This window comes from Petromyzon marinus, chromosome 38, assembly GCF_048934315.1.
Source record: "Petromyzon marinus isolate PM22_M1 ecotype Great Lakes invasive population chromosome 38, UKy_Petmar_22M1.pri1.0, whole genome shotgun sequence".
NCBI lineage: Eukaryota > Metazoa > Chordata > Hyperoartia > Petromyzontiformes > Petromyzontidae > Petromyzon > Petromyzon marinus.
In genome coordinates this window covers 11668359-11689512 of record NC_133704.1, presented here as the reverse complement: position 1 = coordinate 11689512, position 21154 = coordinate 11668359, and the positions used below count along the sequence as shown (strand labels likewise).

Below are 21154 nucleotides of genomic sequence, written 5' to 3'. Positions count from 1 at the left end.
GGAGGGCATGGGCCAGATCAGCTCAATAACAACGGTAGGAGGCTGCTAGATTTTTGTGCAGCCCATGGGCTTGTAATTACCAACATGCTGTTCCGGCATCGGCGCATCCACACAACATCATGGATGCATGTCGGGTCCAAGCAAGAACATCTGCTGGACTACATAGTGACGGACCAGCGGATGCGAGCCCATGTCCTTGGCACCAGGACCTACCGTGGAGCTGATCTGCCCTCTGACCATCGATTAGTCATCTGTAAGATGCGCCTGCCATTCTTCCACTCCGGTGGTGGGTGTACACCCAGGACCCCATTCCAACTTAAAGTGGCCTGGTCTCGGTTATCTGATGAAAGTTGCAAGCGAGAATTTCATCATCGCTTGTGGCTGGGATTGGCATCGTCCCCGACTCCTCCTGATGTCGAGGGTAAATGGGCGAGGTTTAGGACTGTGACTCATGCAGCTGCAATGGCTGCTTTTGGTACGCGGTCCAGACCTCCCCAGAGACCCTGGCTGACAGAGGAGGTGTTCAAGATGGTTGAGAAAAAGCGAAAGGCCCACTGTCATCGGCTACAGAATCCCACGTCAGAGAATGAGGAGGCTTACCACAGCCTTCGCTCAGAGGTTCGGAGAGCCGTGAGGCGCTGCAAGGATGGGTGGTGGTCGCAGGTTGCTGAGGAGATGGAGTCTGCCTCAGTGGCCCATGATCACAAATCTCTATTTAACTCCATCAAAAAAGTAATCTGCAGCGCCACACCTATTACCATCATTAGGGGAAAAAACGGTGATCCAATCTCCGACCCCCAGGAACAGGTTTGCAGATTTGCTGAGCATTTCTGAGGTCCTGGGGGAGGGAAAATCCCTCAGCCAGGAAAACATCGTGGCACAAAGTGAGGATGACCCTGCTGAGGCTGCGGTGCCTCAAATATTGTAAGAAGTCACCCCCTGTGAGTGGCTGGCTGAGATGCCATCTGTTGAGGAAGTACTGAAGGCGATCCGGAGTCTGAGACCAGGAAAGGCAGCGGGCAGAGATGATCTCCCAAGCGAAATGCTGAGGGAGGGCGGCGTTTGTGCACAGACTGCCCTATATGGCATCATAACAACAGTCTGGACCACTGGACGGGTTCCACAGGATTGGAAGGATGCCCTGGTGGTCCCCCTTTTTAAGAAGGGGGACCGCACAGACTGTATCAACTACAGGGGCATCTCACTCCTCAGTGTGCCGGGAAAGATCCTGGCAAGGATTATTCAACATCACCTTGCCAGGCACGCTGAGGAGAGGCTTGCAGAGCCCCAATGCAGTTTCAGGAAAGGGCGGTCCTGCACAGATGCCATATTTTCTGTCCGTCTGCTACAGCAGAGGTGTAGGGAATTCCAACAACACCTACATCTCTACTTTATTGACCTGGTCAAGGCCTATGATACCATCAGTAGGCCTGGGCTCTGAGTTGTTCTTCGTGTTTTTGGAGTACCTGACCCTCTGCTCACGATCATTAAGGACCTTCATGATGGTGAGCGGGCCCGGGTAAAACTACGTGGCCGGGAGTCAGAGCCATTCCCTGTTCACCTTGGGGTGCGACAGGGATATCCTCTGGCTCCCACATTATGTAACATCTATTTTGACCATGTAGTTCGTGAAGCCTTCAATAGCTGTACTGGGGAAATCTCCATTTGGTACAGATATAATGGGAGGCTGATCGATGCCCGGGTGCGGTCAAGGGATGCCTGCCTATTGCTCAACCACGTTATGTATGCTGATGATTTGGTAATAGCTGCTCATTCAGAGGAGGAGTTGGAGACGCTGCTGCTGAGACTGGAGCGTGCAACTAAGAGGTGGGGCCTTACCATCAGCCCCACCAAAACTAAGCACCTGCCTGGGTATTTTGTACCATCGGACACTCCACCCCCACAACTCCCAATCGGTGATGGGGCATTTGTGGAGCGAGTGGAGAGTTTCCCATACCTGGGCAGTGAGCTTATGACCGGCTCCAGTTTAACAGCAGAGGTCTCACTCCGAATCAGTCGAGCGGCAATATCTTTTCATCGGTTGCGTAACGCTGTGTGGAAGCTACCCCTGGTCTGTCACTCCGCACTAAGCTTCAAGTCTTCTCGGCCACGGTCATTCCCTCCCTTCTCTACGCTTGCGAAACGTGGACCCCCCTAATGGAACATCTTCGCCGGTTAGAAACATTTAGGCTGGCCTGCCTACGATGCATCCTGGGTTTAACCAGACTGGATTGTGTGAGGAGCTCACAAATCCTTGAAAGATCTGGGCAAGGTCCCATCGGTGAGCTCCTCCGGCGGGCAAGGCTGCGATGGCTGGGTCATGTAGTCCGCATGCCCAGCCACCGGATGCCGAAACAGCTTTTGTTCGGCCGGATTGAGGGGGCTAAACGGGCGCGGCACGGGCTAGAGAAGAGATGGAGTGATGTGGTACAGGAGGACGTGGAGCTGAGTGGACTTGCCGATGACTGGTACCAGCGGTGTCAAGATCGGCCTCTGTGGAGGAGGCTCGTGAAGGACGCTACTGGGTAGTTGGAGGTAGTCGCCCTCCAACAACAACGGAGGGCGGAGGAGCGATGCTCACAACAACGAGCGGAGCGCCGGGTGGCTAAAGCACAGCAGGTTGGCACAGTAGGGGGCACAGGTGGTGCATCCGCCAGTCATCTCAGTCAGTCGACCCGTGGCACCTGGGTCTGCCCCGTGACCTCCTGCCAGCGGGCGTTCGACACTTCACGTGGCCTTAGGGTGCACATAGCCTGGCACAAGCGTCGTGGTGACGTCACCGCCACTTAGTGGTGAATGGCGGTTGTTGTTGTTGGTGTGTTGTGGTTGTCTGTGTGTGAGTATGTGTTGGTGTGTTGTGGTTGCCTGTGTGTGAGTTTGTGTAGGTATGTTGTGGTTGTCTGTGTATGAGTATGTGTTGGTGTGTTGTGGTTGTCTGTGTGTGAGTATGTGTTGGTATGTTGTGGTTGTCTGTGCGTGAGTATGTGTTGGTATGTTGTGGGGAGCGGTAGTGTAGCGAGCACGCTGCGCTATGAACCCGGTTACCCGAGTTCGATTCCCGCTCTCGGCCACCAACACTGGTGACGATTATCTGAACTGGTCCCGGGTCTCCCCTAGGTCGACACAGCCTTAAATGAGTACCTGGTGCGGTGTGTAAAACATCGCCACCAGGGAGACAAAGGCGACCAGGCTTGGTTCTGGCCACCCACTCCCTCGTGTGCCGTGCCGGTCTCCATAGACGTTCGCTAACAGCACTTTTTCTCAAAAGTCTGTTGAGGCTATACGGGGGATCTTTGTCTTTGTTGGTGTGTCAGGTGTGCAGTAGGGTGCATGGAGATCGCCAGGTCGTGAGAAGAACGCCACTCAGTGCAGGTGAGTTTGGACCCACGTGTTTTGTTCAGATGCTTCACACTTTGCCTTACATTAGGCTAATCCAGCTACAGTATTGTAGGGCGACTGTGGGCATGCAACCCAAACTGTGCACCTTTTAGTAGACCCATAGAGACGAATAGAGCCTCGTAAAGTTGTAGAGACGTCTAGAGAGAGAGAGATACATTAAAGCCAAGCCACAGTTGTGTGGTTGTTGCCATGCAACCCAAACCCTGCACCACGTAAGTCAACCGCTGCAGTCTGCGGTCCTTCAACGAAGGGGGAGGAGGAATAGCGAAAGTACACGAATGCTCTCCTGAAGCCCTCTCGTGGCAAAGCGTTTGGCTCCTGAAACATGCCACGATCGTACGCGAGAATGGAACCGCAGGCAAGATCTCCCGACGGACATCACCGAGACGCACGTGGCGGTTTGGATGCGTCTGCAGCGCGCCTTTTAGTTTTAACTCGTTTTTTTTGCGAAGGCCAGAGGGGTGATCTGAGACGTCGCGAGGTCCAAACGGAAGACCGCAGGGAGACTGAGACGCTGTAAAAACAGAAGCGGCGCGCCACTCGCACATTTCGGCCTGATTTACGCGACCTCTGACCCACTCACCTGCAATGCACTGTTGTCAAGGCAGATCTTGGAAGCTCGCACGGGGGTTAAGCTCGGATAGTGGCTGTAAGGGGCGTGAACCGTAGACAAGCGGGGTTCTCTTCGGACTCTGGGGCCACGTGGTTGTCAGCAGAGTTCAGTGCAGCAACATTGATTGCTGTATAATACTTTAACTTCTATCCTGTACGTGTGTATGTACGTTGAACTTCTTTCGCACTGTACGTAGCCAACCGCGCTAATCGGAGGTGCTGGGGAAGGACAGCAAACTGAACACTAAAAAACTGTTCTGAACCAATTAGTTTTCAATGTAGATTTAAGAGTCCACAGCTCCCAGTGGCTTCCTATAATCGGAAGGAAGAGTATGCCTCCTGTCTTCACAAACTCGCAATGACCAGGCTTGGTGAAGTATGGTCAAATAACCCTGACGGCTAGCGTAGTGTAGGGAGGCCCTCATCCTGCAGTGGGTTGAAAAGGAAGAGATTTATGCGCACGTTCGTGCACGTGTACTGCAGCGGAGGTGTTTGTAAACTAAAAAAAAAACCGATATTTTATTTTAACAGGTAAGGCCCACTGAGCTATGTAGCTCTTTTTCAAAAGCGATCTGGCTGTCACGAATGATAGCCCAATGAAGTGGCTTATCGCGTGGAATTTTAAAGCAGCCGAATACTCTTTGAACGCATGTTCCTAAATGTGGAGGGGGATTAAAGCCAGAGGACCCAGAGAAAAATTCACGCAACCACGGGAAAAGGCATGCAAACTCCAAATATACAGGCGTCAGGGTCGGGATCGAACCCACGATCTCCTGTATATCACGCAAGGTAGTTAACATGTCTCCACCGTGGTGCCCTATTTGTATTTTTGGGGCTGCACCTTTCCCTGGAGCTTCCCTCCTGTTCTCTCTTTTGTCAGCAAATGCGACCCGAGAGCATGGACACTCTCGACAAACAAAGGCAGCACCCAAGAACGGCTGGCACCAGTGGGCCATCGAACCTGCAGGTCGACAAAAACGGTCGTGGATCCTCCCGCCCATTAAAGTGAACCACGTGATCGAGAACGACCGCGGCCCGTTCCCGAAGGTCTTCATGATGGTGAGAGACCTCCTTCGCCTCGCTTCGTGATTCAGCTCGGGTCCTCTCAATCGGCACGGTGGTGTTGCTCAGTGATGTGCAGGTCGTGCAACTCGACCTGGGCCCCACGGGGGTGGAGAGGCCCAGGCTCGAGGCCTACGAAGAGGTGGGGGGAAATTGGACAGGGAACACCATAAAATGTACAGTAGACTCCCGATTATCTGGGCTACTGACGGGGAGGGCGGTCGCGGATAATTCGAAATCGTGGATCATCCAAAAATACAAATTTCCCGCAGACCGATCAGTGCGTGCGCTCAGTGATAACTTTCCTGCTCCTGCGCAGAAGACTCAGCCCACTAGGTGGATAGCAGAGCCACGCCAATCAGCATCAGTCAAACTCCGCCCAATGTTGAAGGGATATTGCAACTACTGTACTGTAGATCACATGGATTTCGGATGAACCGGGGCACATATTTGCACGGTTTAAGCACGTGAATTGTAATAAACACTTCCAAGAATAACAATCTATAATTGTTTTTAGATTGATCCATTTGGGCTTTAGGGAAAATCCACGAGTTATACATTTTTCGTCAAAATCTCAGGTGCGCGGTTAATCCGCGAATCGGATAAACTGCACGCGGATAATTGAGAGTCTTCTAATTGAGAGATGGAGTCTGTTTTCCTAGAATGCGGTAGTCATGTTCCTGATGAACACCACGTGATGGAAAAATCACGTTATAATGAAATAATATATATAATAGAGGGTAAAGCTCCGTCCACGATAACACGTGAGATGCGTACGCAGGCTGATCAGAGACTGAGGCGCTTGGGTAGCATCTAGAAGCAGCATCCAGCAGCATCCCGCCCTTTGTGATGCTACGCCGAAGCAGCCGTGCGACCGCTCATTCCGACTCGCGCGACGTAGTTCCGTTCACTCAATCGCGTTAATATCCAGTAATTACAACTAACATCATCAGGCGTACAGCCAGATGTGTGGCTGTCCTCCTGATGATGCTGGTTGTAATTACTGGTGCAACGTCTTACTCGAATTGTAAACGTTGTGGTTTTACTCTCCAACACACCGGTGTGCTGTACTAGTAACGAATTGGCACGTTCTGTTTACGTGACAAACCTTACTAAATTGGCTGTGTCAGGTGGTGGCGGGTTTAACGACACATTTATATTTAAGCAATCTAACCTAAAAAAACCTATATTATGGGCGTTAAATCGAATTCGCATCCGTGTTATAAAAAAATGTGTTCCCGCGTTATATCCAATTTGTTTATTATATAATTCCTTACACCATGACCTATGTCAATCATGTTATGCCACTGATACGTGGCAGCTCAATTGATGCTCCGCGTGATTTATTTCAGTGTCACGTGGTCTCTTCAGGAGTTACCGGAGATGCTCACGGCTTCTTTGTCAGGCTTTCCTACCAGCAGTGGATTTATCGTGGTCGACGACGATGATGATAATAATATAATGCTCTGCACCTCCTCTTAAGCATGTGTGAATGCATGCGTGCTGAACTTCTTTCGCACCGTACGTAGCCAACCGTGCTAATCGGAGGTGCGGGGGAAGGACAACAAGCTATAATTCTATAGCTGGGCATGGCTCACTAATGGGTACTCTGAAGGGGACCCTACTGCTGCTGAGCACCCTGCTGCGGATTGGCAAAATCCTTCAACGGTGCTTAACGGCCGGAAAATTACGAAGAGTCTGTCGATAAATTGCACTTGTATTTGAAACTCACGTTTGTGTATGGTCTTCACGTCTACCCATGTGTGCGTAGCTCAGCGCTGGGGAGACACAAGCGCCGGGTTATGGTGCTGGCCGCAAAGGCCTGTCCCGCGCCGCGCCGGCCTTAACGGGTGCTCAGCCAACAGGACTTGTCCCGACTGAATCTCAAATGCTATGCGGGGGATGTTTGTGCGGCTCACGATGGGCGACTGACAGATCAGGTCGGACAAGGAGTCGAGCGTGAATTCGATGGTGTACAGCCTGCGGGGGCCCGGGGCTGACCAACCGCCCGTCGGGGTCTTCAACATCGACCCCATCACCGGCAAAATCAACATCATGTTCGTCCTGGACCGAGAAAAGATTTCAAGCTATGCGGTATATCCCCTCCCACCCGCCGCTTGCCTTGTACGCGCATGGTTCACTCTTAATTGCCCACGGGCGGATTTTTCCGGTCCGCAGAACATAACGGTGCTCGCACCCGCGCCGCTGGCGATACGGATGGCCAATTTGCAAACCGGTGCTTGCGTGCAACCTTGTGCCACGCAGGGACAGCTGCCACTGGGGGATCCCCTTGGGTAAACTGCAGAAAGGTGCTGGGATGGTTGGTATGAGATGTGATGTTAAGTTGCCGAGGCATTTATAAGCATCCTGTGAATGCGAAGCCTTAAAAATGAAGATAAAAAAATGTATCCACGTGCGCTAGCTGAATTATTTTATGAGGTCACGCTCATTACACGCAAAGTGCTTGCCACAAAACGAACCACCAGTACCTCGCTGATCTCGTTAAGGAGCATAAACCATCACCGCGCGAACCCCGGTGGGCATCCTCGCAGCAGCAGCAGCAGCAGCAGATGTTGGCGAACCATCGAACAAAGACGGTGGTCACGGCGTCGCGCGGATCTCTCGTCTCGTCTGACCCCGTTGTCTTTTCCTTCTTTTCTGGCGACGCAGCTCAAGGGCTTCGCGAAGGACGAGCGCGGGAATCTGCTGGAGCCCGAGCTGGACCTCCCCATCAACGTGCTGGACGAGAACGACAACGCCCCGGAGTTCACGCAGATGCGCTACGCGGGCAACGTGTCGGAGAAGAGCCGCGCAGGTCTGCCCCACGCACCGCGATGCTCGCGCAGAGCAGTCCGTCCGCGTCGTATTTCGGGTTACCACGTGACACCATTTGTCGTAATGTTACAGTCGTGGCGATGTCAATTAAGGCCCCCACTGAGCTATGGCTGTCACGAGCGATAGCCCAATGAAGTGGCTCATCGCGTGGAATTTTAAAGCAGCCAAATACTCTTTAAACGCGTGTTCCTAAATGTGGAGGGGGGAAAAAAACCGGAGGACCCGGAGAAAAACACCACGCAAACACAGGAAGAGAGAGACACGCAAACTCCAAATATACAGCAGCAGCAGCAGCAGGCGTCAGGGTCTGGATCGAACCCACGATCTCCTGTATACCAAGAGAGGTAGTTAACATCTCATAGCCACCGTGATGATGATGATGATGAGAGAGAGACACGCAAACTCCACATATACAGCAGCAGCAGGCGTCAGGGTCTGGATCGAACCCACGACCTCCTGCATACCAGGCGAGGTAGTAAACATCTCTTAGCCACCGTGATGATGATGAGAGAGAGAGAGACACGCAAACTCCAAATATACAGCAGCAGCAGGCGTCAGGGTCTGGATCGAACCCACGATCTCCTGCATACCAGGCGAGGTAGTAAACATCTCTTAGCCACCGTGATGATGATGAGAGAGAGAGACACGCAAACTCCACATATACAGCAGCAGCAGGCATCAGGGGCTGGATCGAACCCACGACCTCCGGCATACCAGGCGAGGTAGTTAACATCTCCTAGCCACCGTTTATAATTGTATTTCACGTTACTATTTTGTGTTTTGCCCCAACAATATCAACTGTTGTACAATGGTTAGAGCGCAACACTGGAGCACGATAATCAATCCTCGAGGTAACTTGGTAGTTAGGGCCAGAGCGTCAATTTGTGTGTCAATACCAGTTATGGGCCAAATTTAAAGAAACAATTGTATTTGGTAAAGGGAAGGAAGTCAGTTTACAAATTACGGCAAAATGATAACAATCCTGGGCCCCCATGAAATAAAACCCGGCTGATGTGCACGATGCAATCCCGTGTGGATGGTGAGTTGTGCGTGCGCACTTATGCGTGATGATGCATGATCCCAAGTGTGTGCGCGATGATGTCTGGCGCTCGATGCGCGATGATGCGTGGCGCGCGATCCACACGCACGCGCACGCCTGCGTGCGCGATTGCGGGACGCAGGGAGCCCGGTCCTGAAGGTGGAGGCCACGGACGCGGACGACCCCCAGACCAACCACGTGCAGGTGGTGTTCAGCATCATCGCGCAGCAGCCGCCACTGCCGTCGACGCGCATGTTCACCATCGACCGCTCGAGCGGCCTCATCAGCACGGGCGCGACTCGCTTCGACGCAGAGGTGAGGATCCGTCCGCTGACGCTCGACCCGGGCCGCGGCCACCAGCCCCGGAGGTCAGACCGCTGGGGCGAACGGACGCAGGGCGGCGGCGGCGTCTCCAATGACCCTCTCAAGGGAACGTTGACTCTTGACGCCTGCTGTATATTTGGAGTTTGCGTGTCTCTCTCGCTCTCTCTCCCTCCTCGTGGTGGCGTGGATTTTTCTCCTGGTCCTCCGGTTGTCCCCTCCACATTCATAAATGTGTTTTGCTGCTGTCAACTTCCACGCGATAAGCCACTTCATTTGTGATAGCCAGGTCGCTTCTATAAAAGAGCTACGTAGCTCAGTGGGGCCTTACCTGGTGAAGTTACGAATAGTAATTGCGCTTACGCAAAGTGCGTATTCGTGCGACGCAAATCGTCAGTCCACGACCGTCGCACGAGCATTTATAATCGAAGGCATTCTTACAGCGCAGGGGCTAGGAGGGAGCTGTCTTTCACAGACGGGATATCTCTCTGGCACCTCTTCTACCCTTTCTGGCAATAAAACCACGTGTCAAGATGTTCAAACACCAAATATATAACATTTAAGGAGGAATCGGGTACTGCGTTGACCACACATACTTGCGGGGAACATGCAAACAAACATGCTCTGACGTTATATGCATCGTCTTTGAAACCGTCTCTGGTGTAGGCCAATCAGCTTAAAAGACAATACAAATATATTGTCTCTGAAACTGTGCAAGGCAAATCCGTTATCGTACTGTACTTCTACGCCCCCCCCCAACATGGTACACGCAAGGCCTCTATCCAGCAGTCGGTAGACACAATGGCTGCACGTTCCGCGCGCCGTATTCCGCCGGCATTCGCAGCGTCGAGTTGTGCTCCGCTGTTGCGACGGGACGCAGGCTGTGAAGTTCTACACTCTGCTGATCCGCGCCAGTGACTGCAACGGAGCCGACTACAGCCTCTCGTCCACCGGCACGGTCGTCATCCAAGTGCAGGACGTCAACGACAACGCGCCGGTGTACTCCCAGCAGAACGTGAGCGGCCGCCCTCGACGCTCCCCCCCCCCACCCGCACCCCTCCCCCACACCCCCCCCCCTCCCCTCCCAACCGCCCCCAACCCGACGGTGCCGGGCTCGCGAAGCCCTCGGACGTCGACGGAGAGCGACGCCGTGGAGCGCCGCGTATCGGGCGGTCGCGTCCGGGCGGTCCTATTGGCTGAAGCGATCGGCCGACGGTTCGGGAAGATCGTGAGATGCCAGCCCTTTCCCCGTTCACGATGGAGTGCGTGCGTGCGTGCGTGCGCGCGTCAGTCATCGTTGTTTTTCTTCCGATTCCGTACCGACGGCGTGCGCTCACACGCCGTGAAAGCGGCCACCAGGACGAAAAACCAAAAAACGCGATAACTTTATCGGCACCGAGGTTCCCGCGGGGCCACGCGGCACAGTTTTTGCGCCAGCCGCGGCGCTCTTTTAACGGCAACGGTCGCTACGCCTCTCTCAATGAAATTTGACGCCGCCCGCAGCTCATTTGCACGGTGCTGGAGAACGTGGTGGGCGAGTCGGTGCTGGCGCTGAAGGCGGAGGACGGCGACACGCCGCACACGCCGGCGTGGCGCGTTCGCTACCGCATCGTCGCCGGGCAGCACAGCGACAGCTTCCACATCGCGACCGACTACGTCACCAACGAGGGCATCCTCACCGTCAGCAAGGTGCCGCAAGCAGCAGCCCCCCACCACCGGGGGGGGGGGGGGGGGGGTGGGGAGGGATGTCGACACGATCAAACGCATGTCACCGTTGTAATTAATGCGTTACCTAGCATGTTCGCCCCCGTTGGCAGGATTCAGAGAGCGTGGAGACGTCCCGACCTACAAGCGTCGCAAACGCAGCGGTGTGACATCGACCGCGATGACCACCCCCCCCCCTGAACTTTCGCTTCACACTGCGCCGTGGGTTAATACAGGGGGGCTCGTCGACTTACGAACGAGTTAGGTTCCAGAGGTCTCTGTCCTTAAGTCGATTTGTTCGCAAGTCCCAACTTTACTCCTGTCGATTCCAAACTTGTTGTACGGCATGTACACTAAACACGGAGGAATGGCTTTAAAAGTTGTATGATCTCCTGTAGATGCCACTGGCTCTTCACGTTCTGCAGATGTAGAGATGCCACCACCGCCATTCTATTGCTCGGCGGTTGAACTTACGACTCTCGGTCCGAACAGGCAACTGGACATAACGGACCGGGTTTGTTCGTATCTCTGAAAGTTCGTAAGTCGAGTTGTCGTAAGCAGAGGGGTCCATGTAGCCAAGAGGGCTCCGTGAGCGTCGTGAGCGGTGCCGATCACGCGATCGACGCACCCACCCCGCGCGGCCGTGTCTCCCGCACCAGGCGCTGGACTACGAGTCCACGAAGCAGGTGCTGCTGGTGGTGAGAGTGGAGAACGAGGAGCCGCTCTGGGGCGTGCAGCCCGGCCCGGCCTCCACCGCCACCGTCACCGTGACGGTGCGCGACCAGAACGAGCCGCCCGAGTTTTCTCCCGACGAAATCGAGGCCGCCGTCACCGAGGAGCAGCCACCGGGCGTGACCCTCGGCGTGTTCACCGCCCGCGACCCGGACGTGGGCCAGCACCAGCAGATACGGTACTGCGAGCTCACGAGCACGTGCTGGTGTCACAAACCCGATGCCGAGCTCTCTGAAGGCAGGGAAGTACGCACGTACGTACGTACGTACTGTGTGTGTGTAGAACTTTTTGGGAGGCGTACGCAGCCGACCGTGCTAGTTGGAGGTGCAGGGGAAGGACCACAAACAACACAAAATGCAGTTCTAAGGGAATGACTTGTCAATGTAGTATAGTGGTGTATTGTGTATGGTAGTGCAGTTTATAGTATAGTGGTGTGGTGTATAGTAGTGCAGTGTATAGTGTAGTGTATAGCAGTGTAGTGTATAGTATCGTGTATAGTCGTGTAGTGTGTGTATGTTGAACTTCTTTCGCAGCGTACGAAGGACAGCGAACTAAACACAGCAACAACAACAATAAGCAGTTCTTAACAACTGAGGAGTGGAGTAGCTATCGAGTGTGCAGGCGGTGCAACTGCTTGGGGGCCCACGGAGCAGCGGGGCTCAGGTGCCAGGGGACTACTAAAGGGGGGGAAAGCGCTCCCATTGAATTCCCTGCACAAGGATTCATGCCAACCACACTCCGCTACTAAAGGCACGGTTGGTGGATCACACGTTGGTCGTCGTGTGTGAAGTTGCCGTGGTATACAGGAGGTCGTGGGCTCGATCCCGACACCTGCGTGTCTCTATCTCTCTCTCTGTGGTCACGTGCATTTTTCCCCGGGTCCTCCGGTTTTTCCACATTTAGAACCAACATCACCACGCGTTTAGAGTGTTTGGCTGCTGCTATGAATTTCCACGTGGTAAGCCGCCAACTTGTTGAGCTGACATTCGTGACGGCCAGGTCGCTTCTGGAGAAGCGCTCTACAGCTCAGTGGGGCTTTACTTGGTAAAATCAAAACCATCTTGATTTGAAGCTTTCGTGACTGCAGGAATCCATACTCTTTGGTTCTTTCGGTAAAGTCACCGAAAGAATGTACCAAAAATCGAAATAGTTTTTTTTTTACTTTTACAGCAAACGGCGGGTGTGTTGCAGACCCGTCTTTTGCAGATTTCTCAGCGTTGTCTCGACGCGCGCGTACATTCTTCTCCGTGCGTTTTGTTCACTAACCTACTCCCGCCGGTACGGCGAGGCATGGTTCATTAAACCCCATAACATAGCCAAGCACCAAAAATGCATTCATCCAGCAGTTCAGGAGCAGAATATGCGTTTATTCTGCAGGAGGATTCCCATGAGCACTTTTTCACAGATGTCCAGTCGGGGCACGGGGGTGAGAACGTTACAACAACGATAGGAGTGCAAAGTACAAGAAAGGCAAACAGTTCACCCAGACACACACTAATAAAACTACACCATCCCCCTGCCAATGGCTGCGAGGCACATACAGTACTTACTCCAGCACCTTGGTAATGCGGGCCACGGGGAACATTTATTTGCGCTCACCTAATCTCTCCTTTGGATCTGTCCAGGTGAGATTAGGTGAACTAAGCCCGAGATACCTGTAAAACTTAACATCACCTGTCCATTTCGTACGATTTGACTCGTGTCACAGCCCAAGCGGGGGAGGGGGGGGGGGGTGGAGCAGTGGTGCAGTGGTTAGCGCACTGCACTGCAAAACCTGGCGACCTAAGTTAAATTCCAGGCCGCCGCTTGGCATTAATTTTTTTTTCTCATCAAGGAACATCAACCGCCATCGCGCAAACTCCGGCATCCTCGCAGCAGCAGCAGCGGCTTTTGGCTCGGCCATCGAACAGAGACGGTCGCCGCATCGCGTGGCGCTTTCGGATGCGCTTCTGCGGCCGTCTGGAACACTCTTCCTTCCGATATTAAGGGAGCCACTGGAGCCACGCACTTTTAATTAATCTAGATTGACAAACTCATTTCTTTAGAACTGCTTTTTGTGTCTACTTTGTTGTCCTACCCCCCGCACCTCCGATGGGCACGGTTGGCTACGTACGATGCGAAAGAAGTTCAACACACACACATACTTATCACGGTTGGCTACGCACAGAGCGAAAGAAGTTCAACGTACATACACACTTATCACGGTTGGCTACGCACAGTGCGAAAGAAGTTCAACATACACACATTCATCAATTGCGAGCGATGTCTGAACAGCTGCCGGACCCCCCTCCCCATCACCGACCCGCACTGCCCTTTACGGTGAAGTATGGTCAAAAAACCCCCATGACCGAGAACAGCGCCTGATGCCCTTTTACTCGGCGCTAGATTGACAAAGGACCGAAATAATCATCGTCATCATTGCCACGTGGGATTTATGTTGGCACTACTTGTTACTGCCCGCACCTCCGATCAGCGCGGTTGGATTACCTACGGTGCGACAGAAGTTCAGCGGACGCACGTGCCTACTCCTGGGGCACATGCTCAAGGTTTAACGGGGCTCGAAACGCATAAACAGTCGGCACCGCTGATAGCCCAGGTTCGCATCCGGGTTGTCAAGTCCTGTGACTTGATCGTCTCAAACTGGTCACCAATAACTCCACGAAAATTCCATCAAAATAATTCAACACGTAGTCGGCTTTCGCGACCAATATCATCCACATTAGAGGTTTTTTGGGGGTTAGATCGCCACGTAAATACATAAACGTGTCGATAAACCCGCCACCACCCGACACAGCCAACTAGTAAGGGTTGTCACGTAAACAGAACGTGGCCAATTCGTCACTAGTACCGCACACCGGTGTGTTGGAGAGCCAAGCCACAACATTTACAATCGGAGTACGACGTTTCACCAGTAATTACAACCAGCTTCATCAGGCGATAGCCAGCTTTGTGGAGAAGTCCATCGGGTGGTGGCGGGCTTAACGACACATTTATATATGTACGCGATCTAACCCCCCCCAAAAAAAAAACCTCTATTATAAAAATGTTTTAACTTGGTTGTTCACTTAATTTGGCCAAACCGAAGAGGCCAGACAATAAAAAATGAAAGCGCTCCGTTTCATTGACGGCCAAAGGAACACAACCTTTGGAAGGTCATGCACTAAGAGGCACGCGGCCGTGTCACGGGCAACGCCGAGAAGAGGCTGCGGCGGTCGGGTTACAGCGGTGCGCTCTGACCACGACGAAAGGTGGTGCGCTTCTCTCTGCGGGAGTCCCGGTCGTGAGTTTCTTCTGCCCGCGACGTGAAGCCGACATCACGTCAAAGTCGTATTCACGTAAGACCGGGGAAGGAAAAAAAGAGTTCTATTTAAAATGACGTCTCGCCGCTTCCACCCTCTCACCCCCCCCCCCCCATTCCCCCCCCCACGTCAGGTACAAAATGGGCGACGACCCGTCCGGGTGGCTCTCCGTCAACCCCACGACGGGGGAGTTGCGAACGCGAGCGAGACTGGACCGCGAAGCGAGCGGCCTCTACAACGGCACCTACACCGCCACGATCCTGGCCTTCGACAACGGTACCCGCCGGCCGGCGTCGCCGCCGCCGTCCCGCCGTGACTCCTCGCGTGATTTCCTGCCGCTGTCAAAAAGCGACGGTGTTTGTTTACGCGCGCCCGAGCGCGTGCGTGCTTACGTACGTTTGGACGTTAGATGTGGTGTGCGGAGCGGTAGCGCGGCGGTTAGCGCTACGCTGCGCCACGAACCCGGCCACCCGAGTTCGATTCCCGAAGTGACGATTATCTGAACAGGTTCCCGGGCCTCTCCTAGGTCAACTAGGCCTCAAATGAGTGCCTGGTGTGGTGTGTAAACATCGCCACTCGGGAGACAAAGGTGGCCGGGCGTGGTGCTGGCCACCCAACCCCTTGTGTGCCGTGCCGCGGCCTTCATAGGTGCTGCTCGCTAACAGCACTTGGCCAAACAGTCTGTTAAGGCTACACGGGGGATCTTTGTCTTTAGGTGAGCTGCAGCGCACTTTGACGTGATCCCGGCAACATGAGTTTGATTCACAACCACGACTGACATCAGTGCCGATCCATCGCCGAAACTGGTCATGGGCCTCCAGTACTGGTTCAGCTTTGCTCACACACACACACGCGCACACACACACGCACACACATCTTACTTCGTCTAGTCTTGTGATTACGTGTATGGTATATGTATGAGGATAGCCATGTTATATTCGCGGCTGGATGAAGGCCTTTTCATGCCGTTGCCATCACTCACGGCCTTATGATGCCTGGTCCAGCTCGCTCTTGCACGTGAGGGCGAGATGTTTACTCCCTTGCCCGGTACGCAGGAGGTCATGGGTTCAATCCCAATCCCGACACCTGTATATTTGGAGTTTGCGTGTCTCTCTCCCATTGGTCACGTGGATTGTTATCCGGTTCCTCCGGTTTTTCCCTCCACATTTAGAATCAACATCACACATCACACGTTCAGAGTGTTTGGCTGCGATTAATTTCCACACGCTGACAAGCCGCCACTTTGTTGAGCGATCGTTTGTGATGCCGGGTCACTCCTGACAGAGAGCTACATAGCTCAGTGGGCATTACCTGGTAAACATTTCTCTTTTTAAATAGTCAAATTTTCCAAAAGCTGTCCATCGTGCCCTCGCGAGCCTCTTCATGTCATGAATTTAGCCCAAACTGTATTTAATAATTGCCCTGTAGATATGCGTGGGAGACTGCCACAGTGGTGTAATGGTTAGCACACTGGACGGCTCGATTTGATCTGTCGGCCCCACAGTTGAAACGTCAAGTTTCCTAAATCACCGCAGTCCATCGATTGACAGTCCACAAGTGGCAGAGGTCGAGTGTGGGAAATTCCCAGCTCATTTCCTGACGACTGCTTTTTTTACGTTAACTTTGTTGTCCTTCCCCCCGCCCCCGCACCTCCAATGAGCACGGTTCGCTACGTAGGGTGCGAAAGAAGTTCAACGCAGCGTCCATATTCCCAGCGTGGTAGAGTCAACCAAATATTCCATCGATGGGGGAGACTCTCTAGATGCTATATAGGTACTCCTCTGCTTATGAATGAGTTAGGTTCAGAGAGGCCTGTTCACAAGTCACACCCTTACTCCTGTCGATTCAAAACGTGTTGTACGGCGTGTACAATGAACACTGGGAACGGCTCTTCTTGCTACCACCCTCAACACTTTCACCACTCTTGCGCGTTTCAGACATGATGGAGGTTGATAATGTCCGTGAAAAGCACACAGAGAACGTCGTAGTGACCTGCAAAGCGACAACACAACAACGACAACAACAACAGACAATGGTGGCGGCCCAGGCAGAAATGCTGGGAATGCTGGGTAATGACACTGCGCGGCGGTTGAACTCACGATTCTCGGTCCAAACTGGCAACTGGACATACGGACCAGGTTTGTTCGTATCTCTGAAAGTTCATAAGTCGGATGCACGTAAGTGGAGCAGTCCCTGTATCTAGTGGGGGCCCCTTCTGCCATCAGTGGTGTAAGCGAGCGGTTGCAGGGCTGCACCCAGATACTGTTATCTGGCCATGCGCGTACCCTCCGTCGTGTTCGACCCGCGTGACGCTCGTGTTCCCCGTAGGCGTTCCCCCGCAGACGGGGACGGTCACCATCCTCCTGCGGGTCACGGACGTCAACGACCACCCCCCCCGGGTGAAGCTGCCCTACAGCCACAGGGTGTGCGAGGACCTCGCGTGGCAGGGCATCAACGTGACGGTGCTGGATGAAGACGAGGCGCCCAACGCCGGGCCCTTCACCTTCTCCCTGCCCGAGGAGCCGCCTGAGATACGCAACAATTGGAATATCCTCTACCGCACAGGTAGGAAACGATCTGAGCCTTTCAGTCGTTCGCCCCGACGCCCTCTCACCGCGAGTCGCTTGGCTGTGTCGTCGCCCTCCGAAATGTCAGCAATTCATCCGTGTTGTTTGCTTGACAAGCCCTGCAATCTGCTGGGCGGTCCGCTGAACCAAATCCTGCTGGAAAGCCATTGGTCTAAAACAGGGGTGGGGAACGTCCGGCCCGCGGGCCGTATGAGGCCCACGAAATCATTTGGGTCTGGCCCTGCCAAGGCAACCGCAGGCAGGACTCGAAATTCAATAAATCGAGGAGCAAACCTGGAAAAGCAGTTGCGAGTAGCAACAACATCATCAATACCAGCTAACATCACCACACACCTCACCAAAGAGAAGCAGTTCCAGGCCATCACATTAGGGGTGAGTTAATTAAATGTTTGACCAAATATAACAGGCAAATTTTTAAGTTGATAATTTTGTATGGCCCACGAATGATGTTATATAAATATCCAAATGGCCCTTGGCAGAAAAAAGGTTCCCCACCCCTGGTTTAAAAGATCCAAAGAACTGATGAGCCTCCACATTATTTGATTTTAACGTGGGGAAAACGGGCCTTTGTTGTTCATCGACTGACCTCTCGCCTACAATGCACCCACCGCAAATGCATATGAATAGATGTTTGCTATATCACCAATTAAAAAAAAAAAGTTATTTTACCAAGTTGATCCAAATGGAATGCCATGGGACGAAATATCCATTTCCGTCCCTGAAAGAGCGGTGTAGCCCTTTGTGTTAAAGAGGGGCCCGCACAAGTGGTGATAACAGAGCTACCTCTGAGATCCATTCAGGTGGCCCTCTGTTCCGCAAGGCGGGGGCAACGCACCCTGGCACTTAAGAGTCATGTTCATCACGTGACAGCGATGTTTTTAATTCTCAGTGCTGGAAACTGTCCCAGGGAAATGCAAAATCTATTTTTGCGTGGGTTATTTTTGTTTGTGTCCAGTCACTTGTGACCGGGCTGAGACACACAAACTCGCTACACTTGAGAGATCCCGTTTTTTTAAGAATAAGTGTTTGCATCTTTCGGGTGCTTAAATTCCTCGTCGGCATGTCAAAGTGCCTCCCGACATCACAGAGAAGCAACGCGGGATGCAAATCGAATTTAGGTCGTAAGCGACTGAACGCAGCGCCTTGGGCACACGTAGACAACGTGTCAACGGAGCGCACTGCAAGCATGGGGCCGGCCGACGCCTGGGATGTTCTAGCGGTGACGGCTCTGCGCCCTGACCCTCTGATCCACGGGGCGGCCAACCTCGTCACGTTGACCGCGGTCATTGCCACGTGCGCTCGTCCGTTCGTTCGTGCCGCACAGGGGAGGTGCTGGTGTTGGCTCCGCACTCGGACCGCGTCCAGCCCGGACACTACAGCGTCCCCGTGCTGCTCGCGGACAAGTCGGGCCTGCGGTCCGAGCAGATCGTCGAGGTCACCATTTGCTACTGCGACAACAAACTCACGTGCCCCGCGGCCCTGGGTGGCATCGGACTCAGCCTCGCGGCTCTGCTCATCATTATTTTCTGCCTCCTCATACTCCTGCTGCTCTTCCTAGGTACGGAATTCCGCGTCGGTCGTCGAAACCGGGGCTGTGTGCATTATACACCTCCGATGAGCACGGTTCGCCACGTACGGTGCGAAAGAAGTTCAACAGACGCGCACACATACGGTCGGTGTGGTGACGTCGGGATGATGCTGTGGGATTACGGTTTGCACACCGGACTTCTCACATCTGCCTGTCCGTGTCCACCCAGCATTACGAAATTACGGTTATTCGATCGGTGTGTTGCGTTGAGGTGGGATAAAGTGTGGGACACTCCCACCTCTTTCCAAGACGTTTGTCCAGTATGAACGAGTAGGCAAAAACACCCTCGAGTTAGAGGAGCTCTCTGTAGAGTTGGAGAGGGTCCCTCAAGTGGAGGAGCTTCGACCAGCAGTGGTGCACGCAGAGCAATTGCAGGGCCGCCAACGATGCGCCTCGTGCACCTTACGTGAGTGCGTGGGGCCCGTGACCAACCCGCACTGACTGGTGCGGTGGAGTATGGTCAAGTCATCCACGACATGGGGAGGGGGAGGGCCTTCGTCCAGCACAGGATTGACAAAAGGGCCGTAAATGGTAAATGACGAAGCTATGGGTCGATTACAATTGACGAAGCGATGCATTGTCCCGGGCCTCGTGGGTAGGCATTGTCTCCACGTGTAGTTCCCGTATGCCCCTTACCAGCAACGGCTTAACCCGGGCACAGGCACTGCGGAAACACTGCCCAGTGTATCTATGGGACCAGTATCAAAAATTACGAAAAATAAGAATAGGTTTGACCATTTCTGGCAATAAAACAGGTGATAAGATCAGTTTAACACATAGGCTTTCGCGACCAATATTATTCATAATGAAGGTTTTTGGGTTAGATCGCATTATTTATAAATGTGTCCTTTGTAAAAGTGACACTTTTTTTACTGTTTGGCCATGTCGGGTGGTGGAGGGTTACGACACATTTATAAATACGCGATCTAGCCCAAAAACCTTTATTATGAAGGTGATAAGATGTTCAAACAGCACATAGATACCTATTGCAAGGCATCAAGTCTGCATTAACCACACACAGTACTTGTGGAAAAACATGCAAACATGCTCTGATAATATTTGCATTGTCTTTGAAGCTGATTGGCCTACACCAGAGACAAACAGCCTTCTTCATGGCCTTGTATCACCACCAGTGTTCTACCCCAGCTATGAGTGTCTCCGATACGTGCATTGTCTTTGTACTGTTCGCCTTTTGGCGTTCTCTGGTCTGACACTGGTGAGACTAGGCCATAAAGATGGCCGTGTGTGGTTAATGCAGACTGCCCATTGCGTATTGCGACACATCTCACAACTCCGCCACTCGTCTATCAGTACGGTAAAATATTAACATTTTTTAGGGAGTATCTTCTGATTTAAAGGCTGATGTCTTTTTTTCAGGCTTTCGTTATAAAGTTTATGGGAGGTGGAGCGGTGCGGCACTGTGGTTAGGACACTGCAACTGCAGCTATAAACCCCGGCCAACCTGAGTTAAATTCTGGGCCACTGTTGGTGATATCTGAAACCAGCGCAGGGCGGCTTCCTCCTTCACCGACCCACACTCTACGGTTCGGTCACACAGACGTCCGCGATCGACGCGGCACAGCGCGGAGGCCTTCATCCAGCAGTGGACTGACGGCAAAGGGCCCCACAGTTGACGGTTGACCTAAACACCTGCCTGGAGAAAGAGCGACGCTGAGTCGCTCCTCCGGCTGAATCGACTCTGCGAGCACTAAAGCAACGTCCGCCCCTTTCCGTGTGAAATCCTTGAACCCAGCCCGGTAGTGGCGGAGGAGGTGTGGGGAGGTGGTTTAGGGGGCCTGCCCCCCTCCCCCCTTCAATCATTTTTTGTTAGTCAAAGCCAAACAGATATTGCTTCCAAAATGAGTTCAGTTAAGCCACGGGTGTCGTAGTCTGTAGTCTGTCCTCGTACGTACGTCGATTTGTCTTAGGGGCCGTTCATAAATGACGTCACACACCTTGGGGGGGGGGGTCAGAC

The 21154-nt window shown here is 53.2% G+C and overlaps 1 protein-coding gene across 1 annotated transcript in view; it reads left to right on the top strand.

The window, feature by feature from the left end:
* Positions 1–21154, top strand: part of LOC116950101 (B-cadherin-like) — a 45675-nt gene that overhangs the window by 12440 nt on the left and 12081 nt on the right. The window contains exons 2-12 of the mRNA XM_032967549.2: positions 3315–3372; positions 4892–5070; positions 7009–7167; positions 7744–7888; positions 9090–9262; positions 10149–10283; positions 10772–10957; positions 11632–11882; positions 15137–15279; positions 17332–17568; positions 18916–19149. Of these exons, the coding sequence (XP_032823440.2) occupies positions 3315–3372; positions 4892–5070; positions 7009–7167; positions 7744–7888; positions 9090–9262; positions 10149–10283; positions 10772–10957; positions 11632–11882; positions 15137–15279; positions 17332–17568; positions 18916–19149 (1900 nt within the window). The remainder of the gene's footprint in view (positions 1–3314; positions 3373–4891; positions 5071–7008; positions 7168–7743; positions 7889–9089; positions 9263–10148; positions 10284–10771; positions 10958–11631; positions 11883–15136; positions 15280–17331; positions 17569–18915; positions 19150–21154) is intronic.